General features: G+C 45.9%; 1 protein-coding gene across 3 annotated transcripts in view; it reads left to right on the top strand.

Annotated features, from left to right (window-relative positions):
• The window catches only part of FILIP1 (filamin A interacting protein 1), a 118,507-nt gene extending 101,603 nt beyond the window's left edge, over nt 1-16,904 (top strand). For 2 of the 3 annotated variants that reach the window (XM_014949326.1, XM_014949328.1), the window contains 2 exons: nt 3,869-4,092; nt 14,613-16,904. In XM_014949326.1, the coding sequence (XP_014804812.1) occupies nt 3,869-4,075 (207 nt within the window). In that variant the 3' untranslated portion in view covers nt 4,076-4,092; nt 14,613-16,904. The remainder of the gene's footprint in view (nt 1-3,868; nt 4,093-14,612) is intronic. The other variant, XM_014949327.1, reaches the window with a different exon arrangement.
• The last annotated feature ends 1,191 nt before the right edge of the window (nt 16,905-18,095 follow it).

Here is an 18,095-nt window from a genome sequence, read left to right on the forward strand (position 1 = left end):
TCTTCTCTCAAGTCACAGGCGACAGGACAAGAGGAAATGGCCTCAAGTTACACCAGGGGAGGTTCAGGCTGGATATTAGGAAAAATTTTTCACTGAAAGGGTTCTCAGCCATTGGAATGGGCTGCCCAGGGAGGTGGTTGAGGCCCCATCCCTGGAGGTGTTCAAAAGACGGGTTGATGTGGTGCTGGGAGGTCTGGTTTAGTGATGATGCTCCTTGTTTGTTGTGTGGGTGTCTATTTTTGTCAGTTCGGTTGACGGTTGGACAAGATGATCTTTGAGGTCCCTTCCAACCTAGAAGATTCTGTGATTCTGTGATTAGAGGCAACTGCACATTTTTTAAAAAGTCTTGAATTAATTAATTTACAAACTCCTTTGTCTCTCAGAAGCTTGGAAAACAATTTTTTCCTAAGAGTCCCTCATTCTTCTTTACTCGATGTCTGTCTCTGCTGTGGTGATGCACTCAACCGTGACAGACAAAACTCTTTTGGTTTGTTTTCATCTGGCTAAAAAGCGGCTTCTTTCTTCACGTCATCCTCCCCAGTTCGGAATGTAAGGAAAATACTTCAACCATAAGATTTACTTTATCTTATGCCTCCCTTTGTTTTTTAAGGTCCTTAGGCAGATGAACAGGGAAACTTCCGACAAGCCCAAATGTGCCTTTTCCTCCCTGGCCTCCTGAAAAAATCCCAGAAGTTGGATATTCACCATCTGTTTTGCAAATGACAGCTTTACAAACACATTTCGGTACCCATTGTCAGAAAAAAACCAAGTTGTGATCATTTAACCAACATTGATAGAACTTTGAGGGTTTAAGTTCATAAAATGGAAGAAGACAAACTGATCCACAGCAGCTTCCTCAGGTCACTGGGTTTAGTTTTTTCCTTAACCCTCATCCGAGATGCTTTGTACAATACACTGATGCAGTGCCAAGCTGCAAAGGGGAAAATAATTCTGAAATTCCTGGCTCTCATCTGTTGCTATGACAAATTTGCAGTTTTCATATTTGAAAACATTTAACTCTTCTTCCCATTTGAATTTATAGAATTGCCCTCAGTTCTGCAGGTGAAGTTGATTTTAAGACGCACACCCGGTAGTTGTAAAGGTTCAGCCTGGGCTGTGGTGTCTCTGCATTTGTGAGTCCAAAACCAGAGACTGTGGGTTCATGATGGACCAGCATGATTTTTTAATCCCGCGGATTAAGGTGTGTTACAGTTGTGTTGATTTACACCGACACACACAGATGAGTAGCTGGAGATTGATAGTCCCCCGAGCCAAGTTCTCTTGGAGTCTGCAGCAGTTCTGATCTCCATAAAATGAGACCCTGATCCAAAGAGAAGCACAGGGACCTGAAAGAGAACTTGGTCACTGCCTTTTATATGACAGCCTGTGGATTTGGGTAATTACTCCCAGGAAAATACTTGGACTACCCTAGCAGACCTAGCAGATAATGGTTTTATTACAGATGGACCACGGCACAACCAAAAATTCAAGACTATGAGACCAGAGGGAGTGCACCAAAACGAGTCTGAAACTAACACCCACCCGTACCTTTCTGCAGTGGAAGCTATTGAGATACTGAGGGGAGATTTAGATTAGGTTTTAGGAGGAAATTCTTTGCTGTGAGGGAGGTGAGAGCCTGGCCCAGGTTGCCCAGAGAAGCTGTGGCTGCCCCATCCCTGGAGGGGTTCAAGGCCAGGCTGGATGGGGCTTGGAGCAACCTGGTCTGGTGGGAGGTGTCCCTGCCCAGGGCAGGGGTGGCACTGGTGGCCCAGGGAATTGCAAACTGACCTGTGTCAGCCACTGAAGGGACCTATTTCTGCCCAGGGCAAGCTGGTCCCTGATCTGATCGAGAACAAGTGCTGAAAAAACACCTTTGTTATGAAAATACTCCAAAACTAAACGTGTGGGTGAAAGCGCTCTTTTCATGTGTCAGTAAAATGCATGAAGCAGGATCTGTTATAAACCACTAAAACACACTAAATGTTCTGTACATTTGAATGACTTTTCTCCCTTTAATGGGACTGTCTGACCTTACTGCAACCTCAGGGCTTAACGCACCTGCCGGGGTCGGCAGCAAGTGCTGATTATGGACGTAACCGGCTTAGGGGCTGCAAGGCTTTATCTCCCTCTCCATAAAGTATTTACTGACCTGCCTGCAGCCCCTGTGCCCTTCCAGCACCACGTACTGGTTCCAGCTCAGAGCCAGCCAGCGTCACCCTGTGTCCCGTGGGGCTGTGGGAGGATCGGTGTCTGGTGGCATCAACCAGAATTCAGCATCCTACAGGGAGGGAATCGCTCAGGGCTTGGTTCTTGGAAGAAATGGCCAAGAAAGAGAGAGTTTTGTGGGTTCACTGTCACAGACTGGTACCCGACCCAAATTGTGTGGGTTCACTGTCACAGACTGGTACCCGAGGGTGTCCTCTCCCAAAGGAGTCTTGCTAAGAGCCACCTTTGTGCCATTTCACTCGGCAAACACAAGATGCTTCTGCAGCTGCCTGTGAAGCAGGCGTTGGCTTCCATACCATCAACATGTTAGTATGCCCTAAGGAAGGCAACTCAGATATTTGAAGCGAGTTAGAGTTCTTTTTCAAAGTGCTTTTCAGTGATTTAGGCTTGAAATGAGTAACTTGAAAGCGCCCAAATCCTTAGTTAATAATTTACATGTGAATAAAGCTGCAGAAATGCCTGAGATTCCAGCTACTTCATTTGATTGCCTCATGTTTACACACTGTGGAGCTCTTTCAGGGAGTACAAGATGTTTGTCATTCGGGTTCCCTGGGATGTTGACATATTTTCCAAGGCTGATGGAATGCATTTGCATGTTTTGCCCTACAGAATTGTATGGGCCTAACTTGTTTTGACATCGACATGTGAGTTCCATATTAGCCTCCAGACTGCTATTGTAAATGTTGCTTTTAGTTATTGCAAATGGCTTCCTTCCTGCCAGGCAGACGGCATTCAACTTCTCCAGTTGGGATTTTTTTTTTTTTTTTCTTTTTGGTGTACGCACGGGGTTTTGAACCGTTCTTAGAAGCTTAAGGAATGATTTTCCTTTGAATACTCAAGGATGCAGACAGAAGGCTCAGATGCTACCGGCTGGAAATCCTTCCAGAGAGAGAGATGCTCCTTCATGGAGCATTTTTAAGAGCATTTTTAAGTAAATGTGCAAATACGTGTTGCAGTCGACGCGATCCCCTAATCCAATCTGTTTCAGCAGTTTAGTTTTATTGTGCTTACATAGAATCATAGAATCATTGAGGTTGGAAGAGACCCTTGGGATCATGGAGTCCAACCATCTCCCCTACTCTACAAAGTCCTCCCCTACACCATGTCCCTCAGCACTGCATCTAAACGTCCCTTAAACACAGCCAGGGATGGGGACTCAACCACCTCCCTGGGCAGCCTGTTCCAATGCCCTATCACTCTTTTGGTGAAAGTTTAGGTGTAAGTTGCAGAATTTAATCATTTAGCAGACGGGTCTAGGTGGGATCCCAGGATCTTGTGAGAGGTGCTCCAGCCCCTCAATGTCTCTCATGTGGTGAGGGGCCCAAAACTGGGCACAGCCCTCGAGGTGGGGCCTCACCAGTGCCCAGTCCAGGGGGACAATCACTGTCCCAGTCCTGCTGGTCACACTGTTCAGGATCCTGGTGGCCACCTGGCCATTCTGCTGGCTCATATTCAGCCAGGTGTCAACCAACACCCCCAGGTCCTTTTCACCCCGGGCAGCTCCCACCACTTTGCCCCCCATTTGGGACATGGTTGCCCGAGAGGTAAAAGAAGACCTAAAGAAAAGTCTAAGATGAGCATATATAGATGAAGAAAAAAGTCCTCCCTTCACATCATTTCTGTGTGTCTCTCTCTTTTGCAGACAGGACAGGATGGGTCATCCCCGAGACCTGCCCCCACCCGCATTCCCGTGTCAAAAGGTATGAAAGCAGGGAAGCCGGGAGTGGCAGCCCCCGGAGCAGGAAATGTGACAAAATTCGAGCCTCGTGCCGAGACTCAGTCTATGAAAATAGAACTGAAGAAATCTTCAGCCAGCGGCTCTGCCTCCCTGGGCGGGGGCCAGGGCTGATGGCCGTGGCTCAGGGGGTACGTTCTGCAGGTTTTGCTGCTACCGTCAAGTCAGCCCCCCCCTGCCTGTTGTAGCTGCTCACGTTTGCCTCTACTAACAGAGTCCTGAAGCTGTCACAACAAACTAATAACTGTGTGCACTGACTACTTAAGTAACAATAACCTCTTGTTTTCTTACTGAATTAAAAAAACAAACAAAAAAGCCCCAAAGCACACCACAAAAAAGCCCTCAAAAGGCAGTTGTGAGCCAGGAAGGTTTTCAGCCGAGGAAGGGAGAATAGGGTGACTGCACTAGGTTATTAATCCAGCCCAGGATTTCTTAATGAGAGACTCGGTCACCTTTTAGCAGCTTGAAGGAAGTTTGGTCATTTCTACTATGTTGTCTTCCACCTTAACGGGTCACTTTCCACCTTTGCCACTGCATGGGGCACTTTCCATCCTGCCTGTGATCACTTTTCTTGCCCAGGGAAGCAGCACCAGGAGAGAGCACACTTGGGGTCCTATTTTTAATGAAAGCTGGTACCGTAGGGGCTGGAGGGAGGGGAGGAGAGAAAGGATGGGTGCCGTGGGACCAGGCTTCTCTCCGAGCCTCCCACCCAAAGCAGTTTTTCTCCAAAGCAGCTTTCTCCAGGCAGTCACAAAATTCAAGGGAGTGAGGAGGTTCCATGATGTTCAGCCACAGCAGTGGGAAAGCAGCAGCTTATTTCTTATAACGGGGGTTAAAGCTTGTGGGCGGTTACAGCCAGGTCCTTGACTCACACACGCTGAGTTACTGCAGGGACAGGAGCCAGGAGGTGGTTAGTCCTCAAAAAAAACCACCCTTGAGAAAGAAACATTGATCTGGCTGAAATCAATACGGTCCATTTGTGCCTGCTCCCAAGACTGCTAAAGGCTACGAGGCAGGTCACGCCGTCGACTGCAGCAGGTTTTTGGTTTTCCTGGTTTTATAGACTTGGGCTGTTTAAATCTTGGTTGCTGAGTGGCCTTGTGTCTGGGAGGGGAGGCCAGCACAGGCTGCCAGGGGCACGGGCTGCTGTCTGAAGGCACAGCTCGGGTACAGACAGCCAGAGGGACAGGGTTTGGAATGGAAGTTCCTCTCAGTTCTCAGCTGTTTGAAATATTGTGTCTTCAGTCCAGACCGTGTCACAATTCCGTGGTGATTCGTTGTTTTTCCATCCCTCTGTGTGATTTCCTCATCTCTATGTTTGCATTTGGAAGCATGTTGTAAGGAATTGTTCCAGCATGGAAATGGTGTGGATGCCGATGGTTGTTATCACTGTTTATTTAATAACGGGAAAGTTATTAAAGGGCATTTCCATTAAGTGATCAATTCCCACACAAGAAACTCGCAGCCAAAAGAAATGGAGCCAAACAGCCTGATAAATGATGGTTTTAAAGCTCGTGTAACTCAACCAGCACAGCAAGCTGGAAAGGAGCCGGTGGGTAGGAATAGCTTCCAGAAGGCGAGGCAGGAAGAACTACCAATAAATAAGAAATAAGAAAAGAAAGTGCACCGGTGGGTGAAATATTAAATGGATTTCTGTCTGGGAGAAAAGATTTGATGGAAGAATCTGCCAGGGAAGGTCAGCAAAATTATATCCAGTCCAAGCAATGTTTAGTCTTCAGTCTGCGCTCCGCATTGCTCTCCAGTTTGAGATCCAGATATGGCCGTTATCCCAGTATAAAGCTGGGATTTTACTATTCACATGAAGGGCATTTCTGTGGTGTAAAAGCTGCCACCGTATCAGAAAAGAAGTGGGTTCTAATTTCAACACGTTTAGCATCTGCATCACCTGTTTCATTTTCATTCCCTACGAAATCTGAAAATCAGATTCATATTAGTGACATTTTTCATAACACTCAATTCCTAGTATTTCAGCTAAACTTGGACACTGGAATTAGCAAGCAATGTGAGTTACTGTGCCAGAAACTCATCGGATCCTCTCAACTAATTGTTACCCCTTAAAAGCCTCCATTTGTCAATAAATTGTTGCCGAGATCTAACTGTTCCCGTTGTAACACAGACTTTTTAGCTGATGTTTGAAGAAAACACATTATTAAGGGCTTTTTGCTGGATGTTCACTCTAAACACTGGCACTGAAGCAAGTCCTCAGGTCAAAACAGTCATTTAAATAATATTGCAAACATGAGCCCCAAGCTAATGTGGCTGGATGCGGTGATGAACTACAGCTGCCTCAAGCCTTCCTTGTAACATCCCTCTTTCAAAGAAACGTGGTTCCTCAGTTCCCTCTTGCTGCACCCAAGGCAATATTCTGGGTGTTCCTGAGGCTGAAATATGTGTTTGTTTTGCTTGAGATCCAAGGAACTCATTCACCTGACGAAACAAGCCAAGGTTACGGCACCTGAAATTCGGGATACACAAATTAGCAGAAGCTGGGGATTTCTGCTGGAGAGTCAGCAGGATTTCATGAGACAACCTCGAGAAATTCCGGACAGGTCAGACCGAGGTGCCAGGAAGGTTTTCAGCCGAGGAAGGGAGAATAGGGTGACTGCACTAGGTTATTAATCCAGCCCAGGATTTCTTAATGAGAGACTCGGTCACCTTTTAGCAGCTTGAAGGAAGTTTGGTCATTTCTACTATGTTGTCTTCCACCTTAACGGGTCACTTTCCACCTTTGCCACTGCATGGGGCACTTTCCATCCTGCCTGTGATCACTTTTCTTGCCCAGGGAAGCAGCACCAGGAGAGAGCACACTTGGGGTCCTATTTTTAATGAAAGCTGGTACCGTAGGGGCTGGAGGGAGGGGAGGAGAGAAAGGATGGGTGCCGTGGGACCAGGCTTCTCTCCGAGCCTCCCACCCAAAGCAGTGTTTCTGGGTGCTGAGCTGCTTTCTCCAGGCAGTCACAAAATTCAAGGGAGTGAGGAGGTTCCATGATGTTCAGCCACAGCAGTGGGAAAGCAGCAGCTTATTTCTTATAACGGGGGTTAAAGCTTGTGGGCGGTTACAGCCAGGTCCCTGACTCACACACGCTGAGTTACTGCAGGGACAGGAGCCAGAAGGTGGTTAGTCCTCAAAAAAACCCACCCTTGAGAAACATTGATCTGGCTGAAATCAATACGGGAGGTGGTTAGTCCTCAAAAAAAACCACCCTTGAGAAAGAAACATTGATCTGGCTGAAATCAATACGGTCCATTTGTGCCTGCTCCCAAGACTGCTAAAGGCTACGAGGCAGGTCACGCCGTCGACTGCAGCAGGTTTTTGGTTTTCCTGGTTTTATAGACTTGGGCTGTTTAAATCTTGGTTGCTGAGTGGCCTTGTGTCTGGGAGGGGAGGCCAGCACAGGCTGCCAGGGGCACGGGCTGCTGTCTGAAGGCACAGCTCGGGTACAGACAGCCAGAGGGACAGGGTTTGGAATGGAAGTTCCTCTCAGTTCTCAGCTGTTTGAAATATTGTGTCTTCAGTCCAGACCGTGTCACAATTCCGTGGTGATTCGTTGTTTTTCCATCCCTCTGTGTGATTTCCTCATCTCTATGTTTGCATTTGGAAGCATGTTGTAAGGAATTGTTCCAGCATGGAAATGGTGTGGATGCCGATGGTTGTTATCACTGTTTATTTAATAACGGGAAAGTTATTAAAGGGCATTTCCATTAAGTGATCAATTCCCACACAAGAAACTCGCAGCCAAAAGAAATGGAGCCAAACAGCCTGATAAATGATGGTTTTAAAGCTCGTGTAACTCAACCAGCACAGCAAGCTGGAAAGGAGCCGGTGGGTAGGAATAGCTTCCAGAAGGCAAGGCAGGAAGAACTACCAATAAATAAGAAATAAGAAAAGAAAGTGCACCGGTGGGTGAAATATTAAATGGATTTCTGTCTGGGAGAAAAGATTTGATGGAAGAATCTGCCAGGGAAGGTCAGCAAAATTATATCCAGTCCAAGCAATGTTTAGTCTTCAGTCTGCGCTCCGCATTGCTCTCCAGTTTGAGATCCAGATATGGCCGTTATCCCAGTATAAAGCTGGGATTTTACTATTCACATGAAGGGCATTTCTGTGGTGTAAAAGCTGCCACCGTATCAGAAAAGAAGTGGGTTCTAATTTCAACACGTTTAGCATCTGCATCACCTGTTTCATTTTCATTCCCTACGAAATCTGAAAATCAGATTCATATTAGTGACATTTTTCATAACACTCAATTCCTAGTATTTCAGCTAAACTTGGACACTGGAATTAGCAAGCAATGTGAGTTACTGTGCCAGAAACTCATCGGATCCTCTCAACTAATTGTTACCCCTTAAAAGCCTCCATTTGTCAATAAATTGTTGCCGAGATCTAACTGTTCCCGTTGTAACACAGACTTTTTAGCTGATGTTTGAAGAAAACACATTATTAAGGGCTTTTTGCTGGATGTTCACTCTAAACACTGGCACTGAAGCAAGTCCTCAGGTCAAAACAGTCATTTAAATAATATTGCAAACATGAGCCCCAAGCTAATGTGGCTGGATGCGGTGATGAACTACAGCTGCCTCAAGCCTTCCTTGTAACATCCCTCTTTCAAAGAAACGTGGTTCCTCAGTTCCCTCTTGCTGCACCCAAGGCAATATTCTGGGTGTTCCTGAGGCTGAAATATGTGTTTGTTTTGCTTGAGATCCAAGGAACTCATTCACCTGACGAAACAAGCCAAGGTTACGGCACCTGAAATTCGGGATACACAAATTAGCAGAAGCTGGGGATTTCTGCTGGAGGGTCAGTAGGATTTCATGAGACAACCTCGAGAAATTCCGGACAGGTCAGACCGAGGTTCCTGTTATTTTTCCCAGGGGCAGCACAACAAAAAGGAACTTCTGCTCCACAGCAGAAGCCCGAAGAGTTGGAATCAGGCAACTGATTTAACCGTTGGCTACAAATAAGTATTTAGTTGTACTCACAATTGTTAACTTTTGTTTTAATTGACCTGAGATTCTTGTTTCTTAAAGGTAGGAGAAGAGTAAGATTAAAAAAAAGAAAGCTTATAGTTCAGAATTCTTAAAAGTTGAAGCGTAACTGTCGTTATTATAAAGGAATTTCCTCTGAATCTGAAGACAGTTATGTTTAGTGACTACAGTAAGATCCTCCATTCAGTAGGTCACCTCCAGAATTTAGACAACTTGAGTCTAAAGATGGTGCCTAAGCCCCAGGGGCATCTTGAAAATCTTCCTGAAGTTCTTCCTCTGCACTTCTCTAGTCAGTCTTCCAGTTGTGACTGCAGCCTCTGAGCCTAATGGAGATCCATGGTCTGGCTATTCTTGTATTTCCTCTAAGGGCTTTCAGTCAAGCCACAACTTCATGGTCGATTAAAGTCAGGACATAACCCCACACTGGAGTAATGAGCTGTTGTCCTGCCTTTGTCACCTCCAGCCAGGAAAGTACTCACTTCCATGTGGTCGTCCCTTGAGCTGGCACAAATGTTTGAACTTAACCGGGGAACTGATCCGAACTAAAAGGAATCTGGCAAAAAGCTTTTACATCGTTTAGTTCCAGGCTCTCAGGCCAGAAAAAGAACCTGGGCAAGAAGAGGAAACTGATGGCTGCTTCAAAGTGACGGTGGAATCAGGAACACCTCCTGGTAGAGCAGATCCCACACAAACGGAGGGGTGGTGCTGCTTATTTTGAATAGCTTTTGATTGAAATCGTTTTTCAAAGGCAGGAGACAGGTCCCCCTTTCTCTCAGCACCTGAGGAGACACCAGCCTACACCAGGTCCACCAGTGGCACTGACCGATGGCTGTGGGGCAAGGAGGTGGCACTCTCATTCCCTCCCAAAAGGCTGGGCTGTTCCGCATGGAGGGCTCCGATGTTCTCTGAGCAGAAACAAGAGCATGGTTGAGTGGTCAGGATATTGAACCAGGCAGAGGGAGCCCCCCCAGATTCTGGTCCACGTTCCAGAGGCCGCCTGTGAGCCTGGCCCTTTGTGAAAAGAAGGCTCATAAGATGAAGTGTCTGTGCTCAGCCATCCCTCCTTCTGTCCTTCAGTGATGAATAACAGTGAACACGTCAACCAACTCCAGCCAGATCTGACAAAGCAATAGCTGTCTCCAGAATAAGAAGTTCTTCCAGTTTAATGAAAAGGGGGACAGAGAAGAGGAGCGAGACCTTAGCGGTGCCCCGCTGCGCGGAGGAATGTAGCATGAGCTCACCTTCACACAGCATCAAAGAATGAACTCAGGAGAATGAGGTCAGAAATACCACAAGGACGAGCTTTGTTTCTCTGTCCTTCAGTGATGAATAACAGTGAACACGTCAACCAACTCCAGCCAGATCTGACAAAGCAATAGCTGTCTCCAGAATAAGAAGTTCTTCCAGTTTAATGAAAAGGGGGACAGAGAAGAGGAGCGAGACCTTAGCGGTGCCCCGCTGCGCGGAGGAATGTAGCATGAGCTCACCTTCACACAGCATCAAAGAATGAACTCAGGAGAATGAGGTCAGAAATACCACAAGGACGAGCTTTGTTTCAGACCTCAGATTTTTCTAGGCACCAAAGAACCAAACTCTGAGACCCCAATCCATAGGAAAATGTCAGGGTCTTTATTTATGGGGCTTCTTATGTCTTCTACGTCACTGGATTGCAGTGCAGAAGCCAAGCCTTCCTCTGCCCTGATGATCATCTAGAATGACTCATCCTTGTGCTTTCTCTTTATTTTTCCCCTGTTTTGATTTTTTTTTTTTTTTTTTTTGAAGAGTTTTGGTAGGAAAATGCACTCAACTTGGAGAAAGAATGATAGTTCCTGTGCTTCACTGGGAACTGAGCTGGCAGAGAACCAATCTCTGTATTTTTAGGAGTCAACATCAGCTGGAGAGATGTCCTGCTCTGGTGGCGTGGCCACAGAAGCTGTGGTGACAACTCAAGGCCAGCAGTGGGACAGCAGTGAGGTGGAGGGGTGGAAGAGCAGGGAAAGGGCCAACCCATTCATGAGCAGCCCATAGGGACTGAGAAGTTCCACCCTTGGTTTTCCAGATGATCTCTGTGATTTCAAATCTAGTTCCTAATAAGTTTTCCACCGTGTTCTCTAGATGAGATCCCATCATCTGAATTACTGCTGCATTTGTAGTCCCTGGCAGAGCAAGACTGACAATGTGGGAGCACAGAACTGCAGCCCTGATGCCTGGGGGATTTCTCTCAGACTGGTGAACATGCTAAGGAAATAACAGAAGAAAACCAGAGATTTTGATTTATTTTGCCCACCTTTTATTCCTTTTGTGACAACCATGAGTGTGATTTCTCAAAAAACCCAGATAACACCTTGTGACTCTGCTGAATCTGCAGATGCCAAGTAATATCTTCCTGCCTGAAATATGCTACACGTTCTGAATCGTGCCCGGTATCTCCTTGAATTCCCAGTGACTGCTGAGGAGTGTGTGTTCACGGAGACACTGGCCCCATCCCGCTGGCTCCCAGGGGCTCGGCACCAGCTGCCACCATCAGGACAGTTTGCAGAGCAATTAAATCATCATTAAATCATCACATACCATCACACACCAGTGGCCCATTTCACTGAGTGGGTTTGAAACCCGCAGGAGTTTCTGTGAGCTCCTCTTCCCAACTTGTTTTCCTTTAAGGGCAGGTTTTTCTCCCCCACCCTGGGGGTGAGTCTCCCTCTTTTCCCTTCATCGTGCCCCCGCTCTCTCAGGGGAACCCGACGCAGCATTTCTCCTCACGGATGGTCAATTCCCCCCGAGTCTCCCTCCCCTCGTGCTGCTCTCTGGAGGCTGCACTCAGGGGTAACCGCTCTCAGCTCCCGGAGTCGGAGCTCAATCCCTCAGGTACGAACGGCTCTTGGCTTTAAAAACTCTCTTCCACAGGATTTTATAACCAGAAATACCAACGGACAAAGTCTTTTCTGTGCGTTGTCTGGGGTACATACGTTTTTGTATTTTCTGCTGTCATGTGTTTGTATATATTGTAAGAAGAAATTAAACTTGCTGTGTTTGATGTGCTGCGTGATGCGAGTTGGTGTTTTCCACGGGCTGTCGATGTTGTGTTTCCAGGAGAAGCTGGGAGTTACAGCCCCGGGACCCACAGCAGAATTAGCAGTTTTACAGTCACAGCGTTGTCTTCTCCTGGAGTTAAAATAAATCCTTTTGTTTAATTGAATTCATAGCTCCTCGAAACATTCACATCCAATAACCCTAGACACGTGTATGTAATCATGTCCTGCAGGTACAATCATATTCCTGCAAAACTCTGGCAAAATCTGCCCTGCTATAATTTTAATTACTGCTCAGACACCTTTTAGTGACTAGAGTGTGTGTGTAAAAATATATGTATTTATTTTTATACATATAAACATTTTAAATAAAAAAGTTAGAAGAACTAAGAGCAAACATAGACAATTCTCACGCATGTGAGAAATGAATACTAGAAGTGGAAATTATTTAATTTTTAAATTATTTCTCCTACTCTTTTCTGCATAATTGCTGGATCTGCTCTGCAGGAGGAAACCTCATTCAGAGCCTGGATCACACAATAGGGCCCTTACAAGGAGCAGGATACTTTTCTGCTACTCATTTAGTTTCAGAACTTTGTATCTAAACCCCGTATTAAAATGGAACGTGGTTAGTGAATATTAAGAAAAATCTGTTTTATACAGAGTACACGTGACTCCCATCGAGGTGATGGGAGGTTTCACCTGAGGTTACAATCCGATAGCAAGTAAATGCAGCTTCTTACATCAGATTCCTCAGGAGGCTGAAGGCAGAGCCCAGCACGGGTTTAAGGTACATTTTTACTGGAGTTTGTGGTTCTTTCACGCTCATGGCTCAAAAACTGGGACGTGCCATCTAGTGGCAAAGTTCTGGCACTAAGAGTACATGGAAAAGCTTTTGATTTTCTTTCCTCTTAGACTGTAGCTTAATCAAACATCTCGCAAATATTAGTTAGGAAGCAGAAGGTGGCAGAAGTCCATAAAAACATAAAAGGGAGTAAATAAATTATTAGTGTCATTTCCTGGGGCAATTTTGAAAAATCTTCAGACTGTTAAGAGAGGAAGGAATCTTTAAAAGAAAAAAAAATCAGTTAAGAAAAGGAGTGTTTCTGAGCAGGTGTTACTGCGTGTTTCCAGTTAGCATTGGTACAGTTGTTTTATTTGAAATGCATAAAATACACTTTTTCAGAGAAAAACATTACGGTGAGCTAAATTCTTGTATTATAAAGGTCGCCTTTAGGAACAGTGGATAGAGATAAAAGAAGAGACCAGGTCATTAGTGTCTCAGCAGAGCCCAGGGATGTCTCGGGAGCAGGGATCTCCCACGCTACACACGGGGCAGCTCAAAGACCAGAATGACTCTTTGCTTTTCATCCTGTGCCTGAAATTTGTGCCTTTTAATGTCAGTGCCAAAATCCCAGCAGATTTGCTGAATAAAGCCGGATGTCTCAGGAACAGGGATCTCCCACAGTACACATGGGGCTGCTCAAAGGCAACAATGACTCTTCGCTTTTCATCCCGTGCCTGAAATTTGTGCCTATTAATGTCAGTGGCAAAATCCCAGCAGATTTGCTGAATAAAGCCAGTGTAGCTTCATAAACCAAATTTCAATTAAAAATGAGAATTGACCCTATAACCTCTTCCTCACCCCCGTTTCAGAATTGCCCGCAGTTTTATGATGGATTTGCTGAGACAGGACACAAGAGACCCCACTCCAAGTCTTCTCTGCCCAATTTGGGTGTGGGACTGGAGCCTTGGTGTTCCTGGGGTTTCATCCATCCCACTGCATTTATCTTCTTCCCTATGGATAACCCAGTGATGGGCTTGACATTGCAGTGGAAGCCAATGGTTCCTGAGTTGTAGCCTGGTGCAAATTTAGTTTCCCTTTGTAGCATCAGCCAGAACAGTTCTTATCAACCAGTGACGTGAGGGGAAGTCCACGAGATGTTTCTAGAGGAAAGTGGAGCCATAAGATGAGGGGGAAGGGTTTGACTGGGACACAAGAGACCCAGCTCCAAGTCGTCTCTGCCCGATTTGGGTGTGGGACTGGAGCCTTGGTGTTCCTGGGGTTTCATCCATCCCACTGCATTTATCTTCTTCCCTATGGATAACCCAGTGATGGGCTTGACATTGCAGTGGAAGCCAACGGTTCCTGAGTTGTAGCCTGGTACAAATTTAGTTTCCCTTTGTAGCATCAGCCAGAACAGTTCTTATCAACCAGTGACGTGAGGGGAAGTCCACGAGATGTTTCTAGAGGAAAGTGGAGCCATAAGATGAGGGGGAAGGGTTTGACGCTGAAAGAGGGGAGATTGAGATGAGATCTGGGGGAGAAATTCTGTGGTGAGAGCCTGGCCCAGGTTGCCCAGAGAAGCTGTGGCTGCCCCATCCCTGGAGGGGTTCAAGGCCAGGCTGGATGGGGCTTGGAGCAACCTGGTGTGGTGGGAGGTGTCCCTGCCCAGGGCAGGGGGTGGCACTGGATGGGCTTTAAGGTCCCTTCCAACCCAAACCATTCTGTGATTCTATAAGAAACGCTGTGCACTCCCATTGCGACTGTTCTTCTTTGAAGTACCTTGTATTTGTGGTCTCATAAACCCCAACGTTCTGCTCTTTCCTTCTAGAGAGTGTCATCATTCACCAGTTACGCATGAACTCCCGATGAGTCGCCGTCCCCACCGCACGTCTCCGTGGGCACCTCCCTCCCTGCCCCATGGACGGGGCGCGGTAGAAGCTCTGCCACTGACACCAGGGTCACTCGTGCTACTGATTATTCATGGAAGTATTTGGTGCTTCCATTAGATTTTATATATATTTTTTTTTCTCTCGGTAGAGCTTTATGAAGGGCCTTGCTGATATTTTTAAAGTCCATAGTCAGAGAGAGCAGTCTTTCTGCCGGCTGAATTTCACTTTTATTTGCAAAGCCTGAGGCACGTGCTTGGTTTTGTTTGATGTTTGCCATATAATTTATTTTTATAATACACTTTGTAAAGTAACTGTCCCAAAGTTGCGATTCCTGTTGTCCGTGGCGCGTTTGTTTGTAGAATACACTGTCAGACTCGCAAGTTGATATTTTTGTAACAGAGAGTATGTAAAGAAAGAAAAATTTTAACTTTGGCAATGTTTTGTGTTTAAATGGAAAGAATGTTCAGCACATTTTATTTTTGCCACCGTGAGATGCTGTGAGACTCGACTCTCTGCAGACTGCTGTATGGAATCTGTACTGTCGCAGAATAGTTCTTGCACTGTGTGATGGGTTGGCATCAAATTAAGTATTAAAGTCCAATGCCTTGAAATACAACCAGATTTACTCATTTTAAACAACCTAAGCCAGTTTTTAAAGCTGTGATTTTTATTTTTTTTTTTCTATATAATGTATGTTTTTACTTCTGCCTGTACCAAAAAAAAAGCCGATTTTCATTACATGGAAACTAATAGATTTTCACAACTATGCAAATGTAATGAAGCGTTTGAATGTTAAGGCTGGTTTCTGCAGGCTGACAGTGCCCGTCCAGTGTCTGTCAGTGACAGTGTCTGTGCGTGCCCACAGGGACAGAAGGGGTGGCTTTGGCAGCTCCTTTTCCCAGCTGGAATCCCAGGGACGGACACAGTGAGACTGGTTCAGGTGCTTTGAGACACGGAGCAGGATCTGTCACCCGGCCCTTAATGACCTGAGGAACCTTGTGCTTTCCTGGAGCTGGCAGGATGAGAAGAGTTGGTCCTGGAGCAGTGGGACTGTGCAAAGGAGATGCCAACGTGCCCTGCCCTGCGCCCAAGGGCACATTTCACACCGGGGGCCGTGGCTTTTCAAGTAGCACCCGGAGAGTTCTGAGGCAGCTGTACTGAAACTGATTTTTAGAAAGAATTTCTACATAAAGCCGGTTACAACCCAGGCAGGGCCTTTTTTATCCTACGCATTTCACCATGAATTATTTTTAATCTCAGTCATTGGCACATATTTAAAATACTGTAGATTTCTTTTAGTTGCAGAAGCTACCGGGAGAAGCTGCTTTTCGGAAGGGCAGGAGGAGTCTCTTGCAGGAGACACACCGTGAGACCCCGGGGATTGTGCATGAGCTCAGCCTCCTGCAGAGATGAGTAACTCAGTTCTTCAAAGCTGAAATATTGTGCTGCTACAGAGTCCATTGGATCTTCACGGGAGCCACTGGAGCTGCTTCTCCCTCTAGACAGGAGCTCTGTGGCGGATGCTGATGCTGCAGAGAAGCAGGATGTTCTGGGACCTGGTGGAACTGCCGTGGAGTTGATCTGGGCTGGAAAGAGTTTGCTGACGCAGCCGCACCGAGCAACCAAAAGAAATTCTGCTCATCCTTGCTAAAGAGTCATTTTGTTGGTAGAGCTTCCACTTCAGCTGGCACCGGGGGGTTTTAAGGAGTGTGTGGTTTTCTCTTCGGGCAGACAATGTGTCTGCGGATCCTGCGTTAGAGAGAGCTGAGAATTCCAGCTCTGGGAGAGCAACACATCCGAGATGAATAAAGCCTAGTCCGTGCCACACTGCAGCGCACCGGGGGGCAGAGGGAAGGCTGGAATCACCCACAGCTCCCACTTCCACAGCGTCACTCGGGAATCAAACCCACCCACGTTAAGAACTACCCTGAGCTCCTCTGGAACGACACCGCCGGCTGTTTGAAAGCGACAGTGATGTGCCTCAAAGAAACCTCAGCTTTTAAGTATGAATAAGATACAAGCGAAATCTTATTCTGAATTGAGTCTCAGTTTAAAAGGTCTCAACCAAAGTAGAAAATATTTTTCCTCGTCTAGATTTTAATATAAAGCCGATTCAGCAGGAGTGTACGTGTAAGGATTTATGATTCCTAAACAAATACAGGAACATCTCCGGTTTCACAAATACATTAAGTTTTTAAGCTTTACAAAATAAAAGTTTGTTTAAAGCGTAACTGCAATTGTGGTGTATTTGAAATCATTTAGATTGGTAAAATCTTGTCGAACTGCAGCTCTGAGGAGCAGGAGATGGGTCACACCGGCCGTCAGAGGCGCGTGGTGACACCCGCTAATTCATCCCTGGCTGATGCTGGTTTATGCAGGTGGAATAATGACCCCACCCCTGGCAGGCACCAAAATTTATCTCATAGAAATACGGAGGGTAAAACTCAGGAGTGCACGGGGCGCTTGGAGAGCCTCACTGCACTGATGTTCCCTGTCAATTCCTTCCATCGCCCGATTCGGGTGGGAATCTAAAACAAGAAAGTAAAGGAAGCGCAGTGGCCACATCACAACCAGCCTCTATTTTGGGGACACTCAGGAGAAAATCTATTCATATAGGCTAAAGATGTGATTAATTTCTACAAGCATTGTCATTTTAAAGGAAGTAATCAGGAAGTGCTTTCATAGCAAGGCAATGCAGAGGCTCCCCGGGGCCAGCGAGAGCAGCAGCTTTTAAGTAATTGAAAACCAGTGGAAGATACACTTTTCCGGTAAAGATCTCTTACTGTCTGACGAGGATTGAAAGACCTGTGTTAGGATAATTATAGCTTGTAATATATGATGTTTCAGTCTATTTAAAAAAATCTCAAATTCTTTGATTTCTAGAGAAAATCTCTACAGGCGGTGATTGTTTCTTTTGCCTCATTGTGAAACATAATTGGACCAAAGAGGAGACAAAATTTCCTGTTTTGTGGAACCACCTCTAATGTAGAAAACAAGAAATACATTGGAGGTTCCTGTCCTGACTGTTCCACCTCCTCCTGTCTGGGGAGGAGGCTTCACCTCCTCTGCTCAACAGTAACATTTAAGTTGAAAACTTCCTATTTAATGTTTGAAGTTATATAGATTTGTGCCCTGAAATAATCTCTTTGGCAGTTAATGCATTTTATTTGCCTTGCCCATTCTAAACATTAAGGGGGTTTAGTCTCGTAAGGTTTTATTTATTTAGATTTTATTTTTAAAAGTTCAAAATCGGACAGCAGCTGGTTCCACTGGCTGGAAAGGAGTTGTCCTGCGCTCTCCTTCTCCACATTGCCCAGATTTATGCTGGGCTTTTGTAGCTCCGGCTGGATTAGCACAGTATTTGATATTTGTATCAAATGTCAAATCAGCACACGCAAGAAAATCAGAGAAACATCAGCACA

This window comes from Calidris pugnax, unplaced genomic scaffold, assembly GCF_001431845.1.
Source record: "Calidris pugnax isolate Ruff unplaced genomic scaffold, ASM143184v1 scaffold132, whole genome shotgun sequence".
NCBI classification, from domain to species: domain Eukaryota; kingdom Metazoa; phylum Chordata; class Aves; order Charadriiformes; family Scolopacidae; genus Calidris; species Calidris pugnax.